Raw genomic sequence first — 16045 nt, 5'->3', positions numbered from 1 at the left:
ACTAGTGGAAAATGGTCTTTTAAGCACAACCATCGAAGCAACGATTTTATAGTTTTTTACTACGATCAAACACTTTGTTCAGCAATAGTTATATCTCTTCAATTGAAGGAAGTAAACCCAAGGTAGACGTTGTCTAAACTATCCGTAGGTTGAGATGCACGTAAATACCAACCGTGATTACATTTCTCGAGTAGCCCGTAGGTAAAATTCATTGAACGCAAAGTTAGTGGTGCTGTAAAAGCCTTAGTTAGCAACGATTCAACCACTGGGCTGATTCATGAAATTGAAGGTAGCATTACAACATAAAAATTAATCACATCAAATTACGCCCTGGGAGCCATACAACTTGGTACATACTTAAATCTTATACCTCTTTCGAAGTAAGGAAGCTACTGGTCTATAGCCAGCGATTGTACACTCACCAACCCTCGCCACTCCTACACCCTGTCGGACATTAATATATATTGATACCACTAACTATACAGGCACTTTGGATGCCAGGGGACCATTGTGTAGAACTATAGCCTGACTAGGGCCCCAGTCCCTAAGTGAACTTTCCGGTGATCTTGGCAAACACATGAAGGATGATAACGGAGAAGATGAACCCAACAGCCAAGAACAACACCACCAATGGGTCGACTCTCAAGCCCTGGGCCTCATCGGTGAATATTTTCATCATGGTGGACGACGAGCCGCCGGCACCAGCAGCACGTGTGGACAATGGCAACGAGCTGTTGGATTGGGCCTTCTTTTCAGAGGTGTTCTTTCTCTTGACTGCGCTTCTTAAGCCACCTGGAGCTGACGACTGGAGGTTAGTAGGGACGGGAAACAGGGCCGCACGGCCGTGGGAGCATCGGGGAAGCACCGGCCACTGCGCACACTGGGGCGTTTGAGGGGCATCACCGTGCCGTGGTTCCACATACCATTGTATATCTGTTGAACAACTAACACGTATTCGCTGAAAAATTATATCGCCGACGTGCGAGTGTCGCGACGGTGGACTGTCGCGACAGATCGCACGGCACGCCAGTGGCAGTGGCAGTACCAGCACTAGTGCCAGCACCAGCGGAAGAGGGCCCCCATCGCTACAGTGCCAGTAGCCTATAGCGAGCACCACAACCACCGCCAGTGACAGTACGGCCACTCCTCCCCACCGCCTTCCACCACCTGTTCCTTCCCACTGCTCCCACTGCTCCCACCACCTTCCCTTCCCTCCGCCTCGTGACCCGCGAGCATTCGTCCACAGGAGGCAATAAAAACTGAAAACACTTCCTCCAAAACTCCAACTACAATCACCGAGGATGGACTTGAGAAACTTGTCGTCAACCCCCAACCAAATGGATGCGGTGATGCAGCGCCGACCATCGTTGTCGTCGTTGTCGTCTACCTCCGGGTATTCGTCCAGTTACGGCAACGGACCCTCCGCAGCGTCTACCGCCAACAACGGTGGTGCTACCACCAGCGGCAACAGCGGCAACCCTGCACAGGGCCAGTCCAGTGGCGCCAACACCTCAGCCAACACCCCCCAGCTCTCCAACCAGAGATTGTCGTCCACCAGCAGAAACAACCTCCATTTGCAGAACTCGTGGTTGAATCAGGGCTCGTCCCACGCTGGGTTGGCGTTGCCCTCGGCCGCCAACGTGGGTCCCTGGGTCGAGCAGCAGCAGCAGCAGCAGCAGTCCACCTTGAACAACATGGACAACAAGGTTATAGAGTCCCTGTTGCAAAAGGACAAGGCGCCCTCCATCGCAGCCACCTCGCAGGCTGCCTCCACCAGCTCCATCGAGGACGACGCCAAGGACAACGATAACGATCTTGATAATGATAACGATAACGATAACGACGACGATGAATTGATTCCCACGGCTATTGTCATTAAAAACATCCCGTTTGCCATCAAAAAGGAACAATTGTTGGATGTGATGACAAAATTGAATCTTCCTTTACCCTATGCATTTAACTATCATTTCGACAATGGCGTGTTCAGGGGCTTGGCCTTCGCCAACTTCACCTCCACCGACGAAACCTCCTTGGTAGTTAACCAGTTGAACGGCCGTGAGATTGGCGGCCGGAAATTGAGGGTTGAGTACAAGAAAATGCTTCCCTTGCAAGAACGCGAACGCATCGAACGCGAGAAGAGGGAGAAACGCGGTCAGTTGGAAGAACAACACCGCTCCACTTCCAACGCTTCTCTTGCCTCCTTGTTGTCTGCAGCATCGACCACCGCTGCCACCAAAAACTTGAGTGTCAATGGCACCAATTCCGGTACCACCACCGAAAGATTCATGATTTCTTTGCCTTTGAGTACCTCCTATACCAACCTTCCAATTGATTTGAACTTCAATGATCCCGAGACTTTGGAATTATACACTCAATTAGCGTTGTACAGAGATGACATGACCAAATCCATTTTCGAGTTGGCCATCAGCCCCGCAAACTTGAATTTGGCTCAACGCAAGGTTTTGTCGGTGTTGTGTTCTTATTTAAACTTGTTGGAGTTGTTTGACAACGGGTTGATTATTATTAGAAGAAAACCTGGTTACATTGCTCAAACCTTCACCCAGCAAAACTTGATTCCTCAGAATCCTCAACAAAACCAACTGCAGGGTCAACAACAAGTACAACTGCAACTGCAACAGTCTGGCCAACAACAACCTCAATCCCACTCATCTTCGATGTTGAACTTGAATCAGTTGGGTCAATTGGGTGCTCCAACCCACCCTGAATTATTGAGATCTCAATCTCAATCAGCATTACCTTTGCCAAGGTTAAGACAACAAACTTCCACTCCAATTCAGCAACATTTCCCCCAATACCAGTCCAACGGCCAAATGCCTCCTTCAAACCAACAACATCAACAGCATGGCCCTCCTCAACAATCTAGACCTTACAGCCAGCAGTTTAATGTCTACCAGCAGCAGCAACAACACACGCACCAGCAACATCAACAATCAGGCCAAACTCCTCAAATGTTGAACGCCATTAACGGTGCCCCTCCACAAGTTGTTACGCCTACCATGGGATCAAGTGCTGCCTCTTTGTTGAGAACATCCAATAATCGTTCATATGTTGATGTTCGCTCCACTCCACCATTGAGTAACTATCAAACACAGCCACCTTTACAGCAAGGTTCTGTGACCGGTTCTCCAACCCCACAGCACCATCATAGTCATGGACATGGAACTGGTCCTAGCGCCGGATCGGGTGCTGGAAGTCACCATCCATCTGTGCCACCTCACTTTTTCCAGGGACCTTCATCCAACTCTCAGCCTTCGACTCCAATGGCTTCTAGCGATATCTCTTCCAGATTTCAACCCTTTGGGCAACATGCTCACTTGACTGGTAGCTTCACGTCATTACAACAATCTGGGTCTGAGGATTTTGGCAACAATAGCCAATCAGGTAACCAGAGTGGAAACAACAATGAGAGGTTGAGCTCCAAGTTCAACAGTTTGAATTTGGCCAATAACGGATTCGATAGTCCTAACTCCGGTATTTGGGGTCCAAAATGATCATGATCAAGAGACCACTTTCTTCGATATGTCACGTTATTCTTCGATCTGCACTACAGCAACTCTATTGACACTCCCTACCAGGTCTCTGACCTATGCCCTTTATTTCTGTTTCGATTTATGATTATGTGTTATGATTATGATTAATTATGGTTTGCTGGTTTTTGTTTTGCAAGTCTAACGCCATGAAATAACGAAGAACGAGGCCATGCCACGCATGATGCAAACTTCTGCAAATACTAAAATACTCTACAATACACTATACTAAACTTATCGTAGGTAGGGTCAAGTGGATGATGTTCACAATGGCTCGAAATTGCTACTTCGATTATATATTCGAGGACTAGCTATGTTCACCTGAAGCGAACGAATATTGTTGAGGTGTCAAATGAGGGTGTATGCACAAGTATTAGCGACATGATCGAATGATATAGCCTTTTCTGGATCTTAATTCATTGGAAGTATGTAACCTACAATTCCTCCATACAGTAATAGGAGAATTTGAAATTAAGACTTAGGATAATAGTTTCCTATTTTTGGACAAAACAATAGTAAATACTGGAGCAAAAACATTTGAGGTTAGATACAAGCAGCTCAAATTTTATACATCACTGCAGTTTAATACAAAGATACCTTTTAGAAATTGATACCCTTTATTGTCATTAAATTTGTTTATGACATTAAATAGTTACTTTTTTTAGTTATAGTAATGTTTTACTCCTTCTATTGAACATTTACTTAATAATTATATTTCAGTACGATATGTATTAGATGTATGCTGCGGCAGATGTGATGTACTATGATATTGACTATTCATATACTAATGATATTTTATGAGTGAGCTTCACTGTCAAGAAGTCTCGAATCGCTACTAGTACCATCTTGAGTAGTAGTATCAGCGTATTCTGGCTGGGTCACTTCGGTGAAGATCAGGGTAGTTCCGGGAGTTCTTTCTATGTCATCGGTGTTTCTAAGTAACAGCTCTTCGATATTGGGAACCGAGATAAAGTCTTCACCACCAGTAGATCCTCTAAAGATTGCAGAAAAAAGCTTCTTAAAGAACACTCCGTCAAGCTTTCTCAAAGTTCTGCCCGCGGCAAACACTCCAGCAACAACAGTGATCCCGCACTTGATTATTATGTTGATAAATTTATCTATGTTGTCGTTCTCGATAATTTGTTGATCATCTTCACCTAATCTGATTACACGAAACTTCCCGAATCCACCATTTCTCCGAATACCCCTGTCATAGACAAACCAAGTGACAAAGACGAAAATAACTAATGGAATACCAAGAAGTATCGCAAACTTGCTCGCAGTCAACTCTTTGCTATAGTGTCTATTAAATTGTTTCTCCTTCCCTGGACAAGCAATAGCATCCCATTTATCAAATTCGTTTCCTCCTTCACAAGTGGACATCGTAATTTTTCTGTAACCAGTGGATTCAAAATATTCAAATGCATTCTTTTTACCGCACATTTCATCAAGGCGATTAAGAGGTGACATTCCTTTGTTCAATTTGCAAGTCCCATCAATGTCTCTGGAATAGTTGAAATCGCACTCGAAGTCACTCCTTGAGCATGTGCAGTTTCTGACCACTTCGTATTCTTTGGTGAATGGTACGCTTCCAATAAAACAATCGATACTGCTACGCCTTAAGTGCCTTTCTTCACGCCCAAACATGCACTTGTCTGGTTGATTGGGTTGAGAGGGAGTCCAGTACTCGAAATCATCTGAATCAGGGTTCTCAAGGTCCAAATGACATTGCCTGTTATAAATATCTGAGAAATCGATTGAGTAAGTGTAATCCACTTCCGAATTGTCGGCATTTCCAAAGATTAAGAACTTCTTGGAAGTGCGGGATAGCCCAGCAGTCAACTCACGAATATGGATCAGATTTCCTTCAAGTTTGTACTCATTCCAAGTTCTTCCTTCGTCCAAAGAATATTTTAAGCCTTTCAGGGATCCAAACTTACCGCTGGACACCATAATTGCTCCACTATCACCATAAGCTAATATGGAGTCGTAGTCAAATAAATATTCCCAGGTGACACCACCGTCCCTAGAAATAAAATGATCGAGAGGCTTATCGCCGGAAANATATTCACCAACCCGCCCCCTGCCGATAATCATACCAGGAGTCGGATAAGGCCTGGAATTATCTTTACGATGACCGAGAGCGAGGTCAGCCAAGTGCAAAGAGCACTTTGATAAATCCTGACCAGAACATGGGTTGTGACCCACAGTTGGCGGAGTCAAATAAGTCCATTCGCCTCCATCGTTATGGCTAATAAGTGTCTTAAGTACCTCCAATCCAAATAATCCAAGCGCCACAGTGTTACTGATGATGACTCCGTCTAAGCTTTCGACTCTTTCAAAAGCAGCGTAGCCAGAAGGGTATCTTTTGACTCTTTCGAGAGAAGTGATGAAGTCTCTTCCATTGAAGCTTGACTTTAAGAGGGTTCCTGTGCTTTTCAGATAATAAAAGTCCAGAGAATCAGATGATCCAACTAGCATAAATACAGCTTCATGATCAGTATTAAATATGGTGTATCCAGACTCCCAATTGACCTTAAGATCAGAAGGAAAGCCAGCATCTTCAAAAATCAACCCATCAAAGGAAACCTTCACCTCTAATGTCTGCGATCGGATATTCACAGTCACGACCATCAAATACCTGCCAGTAATACTATGTCCGAGCATATTCTCAAATTCTAATTTAGAATCCTTGAACCAATTATTAGAGGATTCCAATTTCCATATTCCAGGTTCATCAGTTAACGTTTTACAGAAAATCATATTTCTGTTTTGATTGTTTCGCTCATGCAAATGAGGTCCAACGATTTCACAATACGAAGTATCCTCTTTCAATAAAGCAAAGCTTCTTCCCCCATCATGAGTAATGTAAGCATCCAGACCCATTTCGCCATTATCCCCATGCCAAATGAAGGTTCCCAGTTCAGTTTTATGGAAGGATATCACTTTATCAATTTGCAGCGAGTTGTATGCTATTTGTGTTGGTGGTACAGGTGCCTCGTACCTACTAAATGTGCGTCCAGCATCAACAGATGAATAGATAGTACCGGTGTCGGTATTTAAAATTACCTGTCCCGGAACAAGACCAACATGGAAATTCCTAATCTGCTCCTTAACTGGGGCTTTAGTGAAACTAGTCCCCCCATCACTGGATGTATAGACACTACCATTGTTGGTCAAAAGAAGAACATTTTCTGGTCCAAATCCTTCACCTTCCTCAAAGAAAGTTAATCGAAGGATACCATCCATGAAAGAATTAGAAGACACCTTGATATTTATAAGGGTATCATTATTATCGTGATATCCATATTTAGTATCGAACCTTGAGCATACGAACCTGTGCTCCTCGAGAAATTTATCACCAGCGCAATGGAAGGTTTTTCTTGACTTGGCCCATTTTGTAATTACCTTGCTGTTCGATTCCCTACAAATCTCAGCAATTTTAATTAAATCTGGGACACAGACGTTTGGATCGTTTTGGGAAGGTTTAAAATTCCTTGAACATTCATAATCAGCCATGGTACAGTTGCACACTACATATGTTGGTGACATTGAACGCGTGAAGCAACGGGCATTCTGCTTTCTTCTAGAAAATTCGAAAGTTCCATAGTTGAAACAACCGGGATCATCGGTACCTGATACGAAGAAAGACTCAAATTCATCAAGACACTTCTTTCCCTGGAACGCATCAGAAAAGTCAAGCGAGTATAATACTTCAGGAGCAGTGTCAATGGGATTATCAGATTCTTCGTCTAATAGTCCCGAAACGACAAAAGCGTTTCTAGACCCATCCGGGGTTGTTATTAAGGTAGTAGGGTAAAAATTCAAACCAACAGACCTCTTAGCCCACGTTTGGCCATGATCCAAAGAAAAGTAATAAACCAGAGTACTCCTTTCATGAATTCCCACAAAAGGAACAGCTATAATTACATCACCGTAGCTCCCAAAGGAGAACAAACAGGGTTCATTGATAGCACTGGACCATGTAGCTCCAAAGTCTCTGGATACCCATGAAGTCATTTCATTTATATCTGTCAGTAATTTTTGACCTTTGTTACCTACGGCCATTAAAATACCCAGAGTAGGCCCTGTCACAATATTTCCCAGGCGATTACCTTTTGATGATAAAGAAATATGAAGAGAACAACCATCAGATACCTTACAGCTATCATCATCAATAATTGCCAAAGGATTCCAGACTACCCCATGATCGAGCGTATTTACCGATTTTATATCTATGTCATTTCTACTCATTGCATCATCAATCAGCACATGGGTCAAATTGTTTTCTCGATCGTGGTAGACCACATTGGCCAACCAAGCACCATCGTCAGTATTCCAAAAACCAAATGACAGAGTATGAGCTCTTTGGATTGAACCTCCTTCAATATTTGCTAATACCTCTTCGAATTTGAATGTGAAGTCATAATACTTTCTAGACATTGTATACATCATTGAAACATTGAAACCATTCATTGATACGGAGTAATCCACAATTAAAAGCCTAATAGAATCGCGAGATACATTCAAAATTGTCACATCACCGTAGGAATCATTGAATTTAAAGTTCGTTTCCTTAAATATTGGATCACTACCTTCTTGAACCCAAAAATGTGTGAAATCATAATTACTGTCCAAATAATTTACCACAGCAACGATTACACCACTTTCGCTTCTCAACTCGGTGACAACACCTGCTGAAGGGGTTTCTGCAAGTATATTATTTTCGCGGAAATAGTCTGAAGAGAATCTCAAGTTCGACTTCACAACATTACCATTAGAATCCAATTCATTCTCGATGCAAACGACCTCATTAATGTATTTATTAGCATACGCACACTTCACGGCATCTATGTGCATTCTTCTAGGAGAATGGAATTCAAAGTTGTTTATTCGGGAGGAGTAGTACATTTTATGTTCACACAAATAGCTGCTTGGTGAATCAACAGGACAGTACCATACTGAAAACATCATGTCCTCGGTTAGAAACATTTCATTATACGTGAGGCTCACATTATGAAGCTGAAAATTGGAGTTATAGTCAGGAAATGTATATTCCTTCCAGGTCAGACCTCCATCGGTAGTGAGATAGTACTGGTTGCTAGTGGTGAATGCCATGGCATCATAATATGCATCAACAAATAACTCGAAAAACGTCACACGACTGCCTTTAGTTTCCTCCACAGGGCGGAACGATTTACCTTTATCAAAGGAAATCATGAGCTGATGATCTCGCAACAACAATATGTTGTCAGATCGAGTAAGGAACTTCATGTCCGAGGCAACAATAGGATTGTTTATGATGTTGGTCTTTGGCGAATACTCCGCCATGACGACAGCGAAAGTCGTAAGTACCAATCCTAAGATGTATGTAAGTCTCATTTGGTGTGTGAAACGGCGTACCGCAGTATTGCTAGTCTAGCAACGAAGGCAGATTATTCTAATGGGTTGTTCTAGTCTGGTAAATAGTGGTGTATGCTCATTGATCACTGTTCTGTGTAGTGTATAGTGTATCAGCTGTATGGTGAAGAGAGCAGCGAGTCAACTCGCTAAAAAAAGTCGGATTGAATGGAATTTTTCATGCCTCAAGTTTCCTGAGATTGTTATCTCCTTCTATGCTATACACGTCATATGTTTGATTTGTACTATTCAACCAATTGTTCTTCTCATCTTACGACGAATAGCTGCCAATCTCTACTTTCTAAGTATTCTATGTACAATTCTGAAAATCTCGAATCCAAAGTAATGCACATAATCGATAGAACGAGACTTTTAGATAGAGCTTATATCAGTTTTTCGGTGATTTTCGAATGGTTATTGTAAACCCCTAACTCAAGTTGCAGCTCGTAAACTATACATCTTGGGGACTCGCTCAATCGTGTGCTGATCTACTCATCTACATCCTTATTCACAACTTCTTGTATGTGTTTTTCCAAATATATTTCATGGATAATTGCTGCTCGGTGGCTAAATCTGCAAAGAGTTGTACTATGCTCCATTACGAAAAGTTAGGAGAATTTTCATCTAATTTGATTGACAAGTCTCCCACTTCCTTGACTTCCAACTCAAATAAATACATCATCTAGATGCTACCGGAACAGGATAATGCACAAGTGCACAAGCGGACCTCGAATTTAAACAAATCATCTTCACGTGTGTATTATCATCCTGGACCCGTTTCCCCTTGTGTTTACTATGGCGATTGTTCGTACATTTGATTGCCTTTTTAGGTGACTCACCACATAAGAAAGTCCGGGTGAGATAAGATATTGGTATGAGACACATCCATAATTTGTAACCGATTTTCAAAGGTAACTATGGTACGTTTCATAGCTACCTTGGTCAAATCACGCTGGTCTTTTGGAACGTTGTAATCTTCCATAATTTGTTGGAACATGACTTCGTAGTCCTCTTTGCGATACTCCAAATAGTCATCCCCAATTTCGTGCAATGAGCGCTTGCTGTCGCTTTCATCAAGTAGTCTTAGATATATATCAATAGCAGCATAAGTATTTTGTAGCGCCATGAAAAACACTAAGTTCAAATCTGTATCTTCCAAGGTGTCTAGTGCATTGACCGCCGATTTTCTAGATGCCAGTTCTTTCATTTTTCTCAAACACTCCCGGTGCCACTTTTCCTTGCTTTTACCTTTGCCACTCTTTGTTGACCTGCTCTTGGGTGACTCTTTTTCCAGAACATTAAAGCCTTTGTTCGCAATGATTTTGTCATGTGGAGCATCTATACTTTGCAACATCTTCTCAAATTCAGCTATGGTCACTCTCAATACTTTATTGATCAACTTATTTTCTATTGGGACGTTGAGATCTTCCAAAATCTCATGAATCATTTCTTCGTAATCCTCATTGCAATACTTTTCATAGATTCTTACAATCTCATCTAGCACAACTCGTTCGCAACCCCTTCCCTCAGGTGGATTGAGATAGATATCAAGAGCTTCAAATTTATTTAGTATTGTAAGCACGAACAGTAACCTTTTAGGTACTGGGTGAACCTCCCGTACATTTATCGACGCCAGAGTAGGTATATATCTTCTCATTCTTCTCCATTCCAAGAATTCTTTGATTTGATAACGTAGAATTTCTCCGGCTTTACTTTTGATAGTCTGACTAATCAAATACAATATTCCAGTATCTTTTGGACATTGTGCATCAAGGTCAAGGAGTTCGGCTTCTTCAAGTAGATTTTTTAGCTCATTATCGAATGTTGTAATGTATCTCTTGGCTCTCAATCCTACATAGCCTTCGATACCAATCTCAGACGGAGCACAAGTTGCAACCGTAGGATTCTTAATCATCCAGATGTAGCTTGGAAACTTATCGAGTAGTCTATTCAACTGGATTTCCCATAGGTAAAGTGACCTGATATTATTTACATTCCATGGTGGTAGCTCGAAGAAGAGTGCAAAAGTATCCACAGCATCCACATTGGCATGCTTATCAATCCTGCGCGATTGTCCAGCTGATAGTTGCAGTTCCTTCCATTTCAGGTCACTTAGGGATAAAACATTCAAACGAGAAGCAATGCCTGTAGGTTTCGATGGGGCTTCGGGGGTGTCTTGCAACAGCGTCAGCAAATGGGATCTCGTCTCAGACAGACCGTAGTTGGGACTGCCCGGTATGTCCAATTCCAGCTCATGATTAGACTTGTTTCTTGAACTGGAATTCTGGATGTTCGCATAGCTTTTGCCTGCTTCGATTCCATCACTCAGGGCACTTCTTGATCCATAATGTTCTGTCATTTTTGAAAAGGTGGATTATTTAGTCTCCTGAGAGTGCATAATAGATATTTGAGGGGGTGGATTTTGCTGAATGTTGAAATAAAGTTTGGTTTTTACATAACCGTATGTGCAGACGAAACTATCGTATACTTGATCTGTAGACTTGAGCAGACCGATAAATCACGTCTATTTACCGTGTATTTATATCAAACTTGGATATGGTTTCTCCACTTTTCACTAATCTGTGATAACACTCCACCGAAAATCTCTCGGGTATTGACCTTCTCCTCATTGGCGATTCTCCCGTTCGGACCGTTGTGATCTTCCAATATGTCTAGGATCATTTTTCAAAATCCGCATTGCAACACTTTTCAGAGAATCTTGCAATCTCACCTAGCACAACTTTCTCGCCACCCTTTCCCTCAGGTGGACTGAGATTTATATGAAGGGCCCAAATCTATTAGTATTGTGAGTTAGGGTAGTGAATTCAGATATATCTGGTTCGTTTAATTCACATGTAGTGTGCTGGATGGCACACTTGAGTGTACTGGTGAATCATCGTGTTCTTTTGCCTTTTTGTAGTGCAATTCTTACCACAGCTAGTAATGTATCGCCTCATCTATTAGTTGTTTTCCCCATGCCTGAGCTTATCAATATCGCTATTTTCCAGCATCCATTTTTTTCGTTACGCAAGGAGATTACCCAGGCATTAGCCATCATCACTTTACATTACCCTCTCCGACTCTTGAATCCAATCATTGGCTTCTGTCATAATTTGAGAGTAGGAAATTTTGACATTGACTCGGACATGACGATTGTCTACAAGCCTATATGGAAGTGAAACCTAACCAGGAGGAAGATGAAAATGTTAGATAATCTGAGATAATAAATCAATGCACTAGGAGATTTTCTATACACAAGGAATGGTCACGGTAGCACAATCAGCATTGAGCGCAAGAGCAAAAGAGCAAAATTTATCGAACCCATAAGACAAATTTCGGAGTGAAAACTTTGATGTTCAAACAAAAACCCTGGCTATGTTAATTCAGTGTGCTCAACTATACTGAATACGAATATTAGAGTAGATTTATAGAACAATGTACTTAATAAAATAATTTGGAAAAAAGTTTCAATCCCCATAGCTATATTCGCTTGCACCCAAGATCCAGCTAAAGCGAACGGGGCTTTCATTCCAAGATTCATACCTCAATACTTGAAAGGATCTGTCAGTGCACGAACGGAACTGCCAGTAAATTGGAAGGTACTAGAACAGAAAGAATATGTATCAAAGTAAAGTGGCTGCGAAATTTCAATCAAGGATTACAAGGATGTGCAACCAATGGTATTGAAGTACCGATGGTTATGTGCCCGCGTAGATAAAACAGTAGGTTTTTTTGAAGATGGTTAAATCAGCATATTCTAGTTGTCCTCCGCTGGTTTTATTTCAATTGTTCTTGTTCACTTTACTATGATCGCTCCAGGTGAACATTCAAAACTTTTGGCTCAATCTGCTCATGTACACGTAATCTATTTATGTAAAAACGTAAGAGAAATGGTACCAGTTTTTATTGTATGTCTTACCTTAAATGGTTTCTGGTACCATAAGATATTCTTCAATCAATTATTGATGCATTGAATCAAAGGGAATTGCACATTTTCCCAGTTCATTTCTACCGGCACATACCGAAGACAGTTGTGATTCTTCCCATAGGTGAAAAGAGCCTTGTCATCTGCTTAATGAGCTGTAATATTGTTTTAGTTGAATTCAAAATTTCTGAGCCCAAATAATAAATTTGACCAAGTGCTTCAGGAGGAGAAAATTACTCAGAAAATCACTACTTCTGCTTCAAATTGTTCTAGAATGAAAGTACATGAATGTTATGCAAAACGTACTAGTAAATTCTGATTTTAATTTCCTTGAATTGATATTTCGTGAACTTGCTACGCACAAAGAGACATTCTTCTCTGCAACTTTTTACCGTTTCCGACCCGAATTGAAAAATGCGAAGTGCTCAACTTTTGCAATTCCAGACCAATATTCGTGCTCAAGAGTACCTCATTAATAGCAGCTATTTCTTATACTAAATTGACCGAGCTGGTCAAACAAGTCGGTCCATATGATTAGCCTGAACGGTCTCATTCCTACTGCTTCCCCTATCTCCACTAAGCCGTCGGGTGATATGACACATCCACCACCCATCACGAGACCGTCCACGGCCTCGAGCCCGCCTATCTGCGGAGAAGCCCCCGAGATAGCGTCCGAGCTTTCTTTGACGGGTCGCTAGGTGGGGGCAGCGCCGCGACCATCACCACGGGAAAACCGGTCGGCACACGCGCGGATCCCCCCAGCCCATCCTTACCACCTCCACCACACCTCCACTACCACTACCACTACCACTACCAACGACGCTCTCACAACGAGCTTACCACCCCCCACCACACCCTGAACCTTCTGCTTCCTCCCAGCGACCCCTTTCTGCCACCATCCCGTCTTCACCAGCCTCCCCATGGCATCATCCGTGGCCCCAGTCCTGCACCTCGGTCGCACATCCTCCCAGTTTTTCCTACAATTTTTCTCACCAACCGTGCCAATGGCCAAATCTGACCGACAGAGTTAACTATTACAGCTCTTTAACCAAAGTACGTCTCTGCCATCAGAAACGTCCCACCCCCACAGAACTTTCCCAGGCCACGCACGTCCCAACACGCCTGCCACAACCTCCACCCACACCCACCAATTGCCTCCCTCCTGGCCACTGTTTACCCACACTATAAGCTAGCCACTACACCATGGGACAGATCCTTTCACAACCCATCACCGAGAAGAGCTCCGAGAAAGACGGCGACAAGTACTTGTCGTACGGATTATCCTCCATGCAAGGATGGAGAATCAACATGGAAGACGCCCACGCCACCATCTTAAACTTGCAGGACGAAGGATCCAAAGAACACGCCGCCTTCTTCGGTGTTTACGACGGGCACGGAGGCGAAAAGGCCGCCATCTTCACAGGAGAACACTTGCACGACATCGTCAAGAGTACGCAAGCATACAAGAACAAGGACTACATCAACGCCCTCAAGGAGGGCTTTTTGAGCTGTGACCAGGCCATCTTGCAGGACGCTGGCATGAAGGACGACGACAGTGGCTGTGCCGCCACGTCTGCCATCATAACAGACAAGCAAATCATCTGTGGTAATGCCGGAGACTCCAGAACCATCATGTCCATCAACGGTTACGCCAAGGCGTTGTCCTACGACCACAAGCCTTCCAACGAGGGTGAAAAGGCCAGAATTTGCTCTGCTGGCGGCTACGTCGACATGGGCAGAGTCAACGGTAACTTGGCATTATCTCGTGGTATTGGTGATTTTGAATTTAAGAAGAACGTCGACTTGCCTGCTGAGGAACAAATAGTCACCTGTTACCCTGATGTGATACAACACGACATAGATTTCGAGAAGGACGAGTTCGTTGTTTTAGCATGTGACGGTATCTGGGATTGCTTAACGTCTCAAAAGTGTGTTGAATGTATAAGAAAGAAGTTGTCCGAAGGTTTAGAGTTGACAGAAATTTGTGAGGCTGTCATGGATTTGTGTTGCGCTCCTACCTCTGACGGTTCCGGTATTGGTTGTGACAACATGTCTATTGTCATTGTTGCATTATTGGATTACTCCAAGGGAGAGACTCTTGATCAATGGTACGAAAAGATCAGAGGTAGAATTGATGCCGCTGAAAAGGATAAGAACTCTCCTTATGGCCCAATCTCTCCAGAATTCAACGAAATATATAAGGAGATGTACGGTGAACACTACGATTTGGACCAACAGGCCCAGAGATACGCCAACGAAGGCTCTAAGTCTGGCAATGGTGCCTCTATATTCGGAAGACGTGGATATGACGATGATAACGAAGATCTCGCTGAAGTCAATGAAGAGGAAAATGGTGACCTCACCGCAGCTAACGGTGCTATTTCTCTTCAAAAACTCTTGTCCAGTAATGCCATCACCAACGAGAATGGTGTCATCTACTTGGATACTTCATCTGCCCAATCCTTGTTGGCACACTTCGGTATGTCTGAAGAGGGCGAAGAGGGCGATTCGGTGCACGAAGGACACATCGAAGAAGAAGAAGTTGAAGACGAGAGTGCTGAGAAGTCTTCCGACAAGGAAGCCAAATAAGAGGTCGAACCCTGTGGGTTGTGATGATTGATGTTCCTTCTTCAGATACTTTGTCATGTTTGGGCTTTGAATTATACATTTTTATTTTGTTTATTATGTTATTCGTTACGACTATCATTTAATTGCGACATATGCTATGCAAGTTTTCTTTTTAGTATTATTAATTGCTTGATTTAATATAATAGGTTCGAAAGTAGCCTTTGATAAGACAATTGGCAGTCGCGTAGAGTTGAACAGCCCTGACTCGAGGGTTGTAGGTGATTCTTGCCTCCGACTGGAGCATCAAATCGATGCATTTGTAAACAAGAATTTGCGTAGAGTTCCAGGTCCTACAGCTCCGTGATAACTAAACTACTTCTAATTTGAAACAGCAATTCCAAGCAGATATCAAGCTCTGACATATGGATGTATCACTTTTCAAATTTTGTTTAGCTCCAGGTCGAATCAAAGTATGCTCCTTTCACCTGCTAAATTGTGGACTTGAGCTTGACCTAGCTTAATAGCGCCCCTCGACGTTTCGTATAGTTTCGTAACTTAAAGCAGAAGACAGCACACCGTAATCTCAGAAATTAAAATGGAAGAT

At 42.8% G+C, this 16045-nt stretch overlaps 6 protein-coding genes across 6 annotated transcripts; 3 read left to right on the top strand and 3 right to left on the bottom strand.

Annotated features, from left to right (window-relative positions):
* Positions 1–544: 544 nt before the first annotated feature.
* CANTADRAFT_5569 (Arf family guanine nucleotide exchange factor) lies at positions 545–900 on the bottom strand (the record flags this gene model as incomplete). The annotated part of the gene is made up of 2 exons (XM_020210476.1): positions 545–805; positions 880–900. The coding sequence occupies 2 exons, from the start codon at positions 898–900 to the stop codon at positions 545–547; spliced, it is 282 nt and encodes a 93-aa protein (XP_020064993.1).
* Positions 901–1301: 401 nt separating this feature from the next.
* On the top strand, positions 1302–3512 carry PIN4 (Pin4p; the record flags this gene model as incomplete). Its single annotated transcript, XM_020209640.1, has 3 exons — positions 1302–1399; positions 1499–2538; positions 2620–3512. 3 exons carry the CDS (start codon positions 1302–1304, stop codon positions 3510–3512), a joined length of 2031 nt encoding a protein of 676 aa, XP_020064992.1.
* Positions 3513–4163: 651 nt separating this feature from the next.
* On the bottom strand, positions 4164–9054 carry CANTADRAFT_218036 (Oligoxyloglucan reducing end-specific cellobiohydrolase). Its single transcript, XM_020206740.1, has one exon. The coding sequence runs from the start codon at positions 8928–8930 to the stop codon at positions 4344–4346; it is 4587 nt and encodes a 1528-aa protein (XP_020064991.1). The 5' UTR covers positions 8931–9054; the 3' UTR covers positions 4164–4343.
* Positions 9055–9539: 485 nt separating this feature from the next.
* CANTADRAFT_218048 (uncharacterized protein) lies at positions 9540–11561 on the bottom strand. The gene has a single exon (XM_020206741.1). It carries the CDS (start codon positions 11305–11307, stop codon positions 9784–9786), a length of 1524 nt encoding a protein of 507 aa, XP_020064990.1. The 5' UTR covers positions 11308–11561; the 3' UTR covers positions 9540–9783.
* Positions 11562–13397: 1836 nt separating this feature from the next.
* On the top strand, positions 13398–13627 carry CANTADRAFT_25685 (uncharacterized protein). The gene has a single exon (XM_020207501.1). The coding sequence runs from the start codon at positions 13404–13406 to the stop codon at positions 13569–13571; it is 168 nt and encodes a 55-aa protein (XP_020064989.1). The 5' UTR covers positions 13398–13403; the 3' UTR covers positions 13572–13627.
* Positions 13628–13823: 196 nt separating this feature from the next.
* Positions 13824–15698, top strand: PTC2 (type 2C protein phosphatase). The gene has a single exon (XM_020207500.1). It carries the CDS (start codon positions 14077–14079, stop codon positions 15460–15462), a length of 1386 nt encoding a protein of 461 aa, XP_020064988.1. The 5' UTR covers positions 13824–14076; the 3' UTR covers positions 15463–15698.
* Positions 15699–16045: the final 347 nt, after the last annotated feature.

This window comes from Suhomyces tanzawaensis (genome assembly GCF_001661415.1).
Source record: "Suhomyces tanzawaensis NRRL Y-17324 unplaced genomic scaffold CANTAscaffold_3, whole genome shotgun sequence".
Taxonomy (NCBI): Eukaryota; Fungi; Ascomycota; class Pichiomycetes; order Serinales; family Debaryomycetaceae; genus Suhomyces; species Suhomyces tanzawaensis.
The sequence above is the reverse complement of the archived record's forward strand: the minus strand, read 5'-3'. Positions and strand labels throughout refer to the sequence as shown.

Bases quoted from the DNA above. Each gene is read 5' to 3' on its own strand.
- CANTADRAFT_218048 (XM_020206741.1), bottom strand. From the start codon at position 11,307: ATGACAGAACATTATGGATCAAGAAGTGCCCTGAGTGATGGAATCGAA.
- CANTADRAFT_25685 (XM_020207501.1), top strand. From the start codon at position 13,404: ATGATTAGCCTGAACGGTCTCATTCCTACTGCTTCCCCTATCTCCACT.
- PTC2 (XM_020207500.1), top strand. From the start codon at position 14,077: ATGGGACAGATCCTTTCACAACCCATCACCGAGAAGAGCTCCGAGAAA.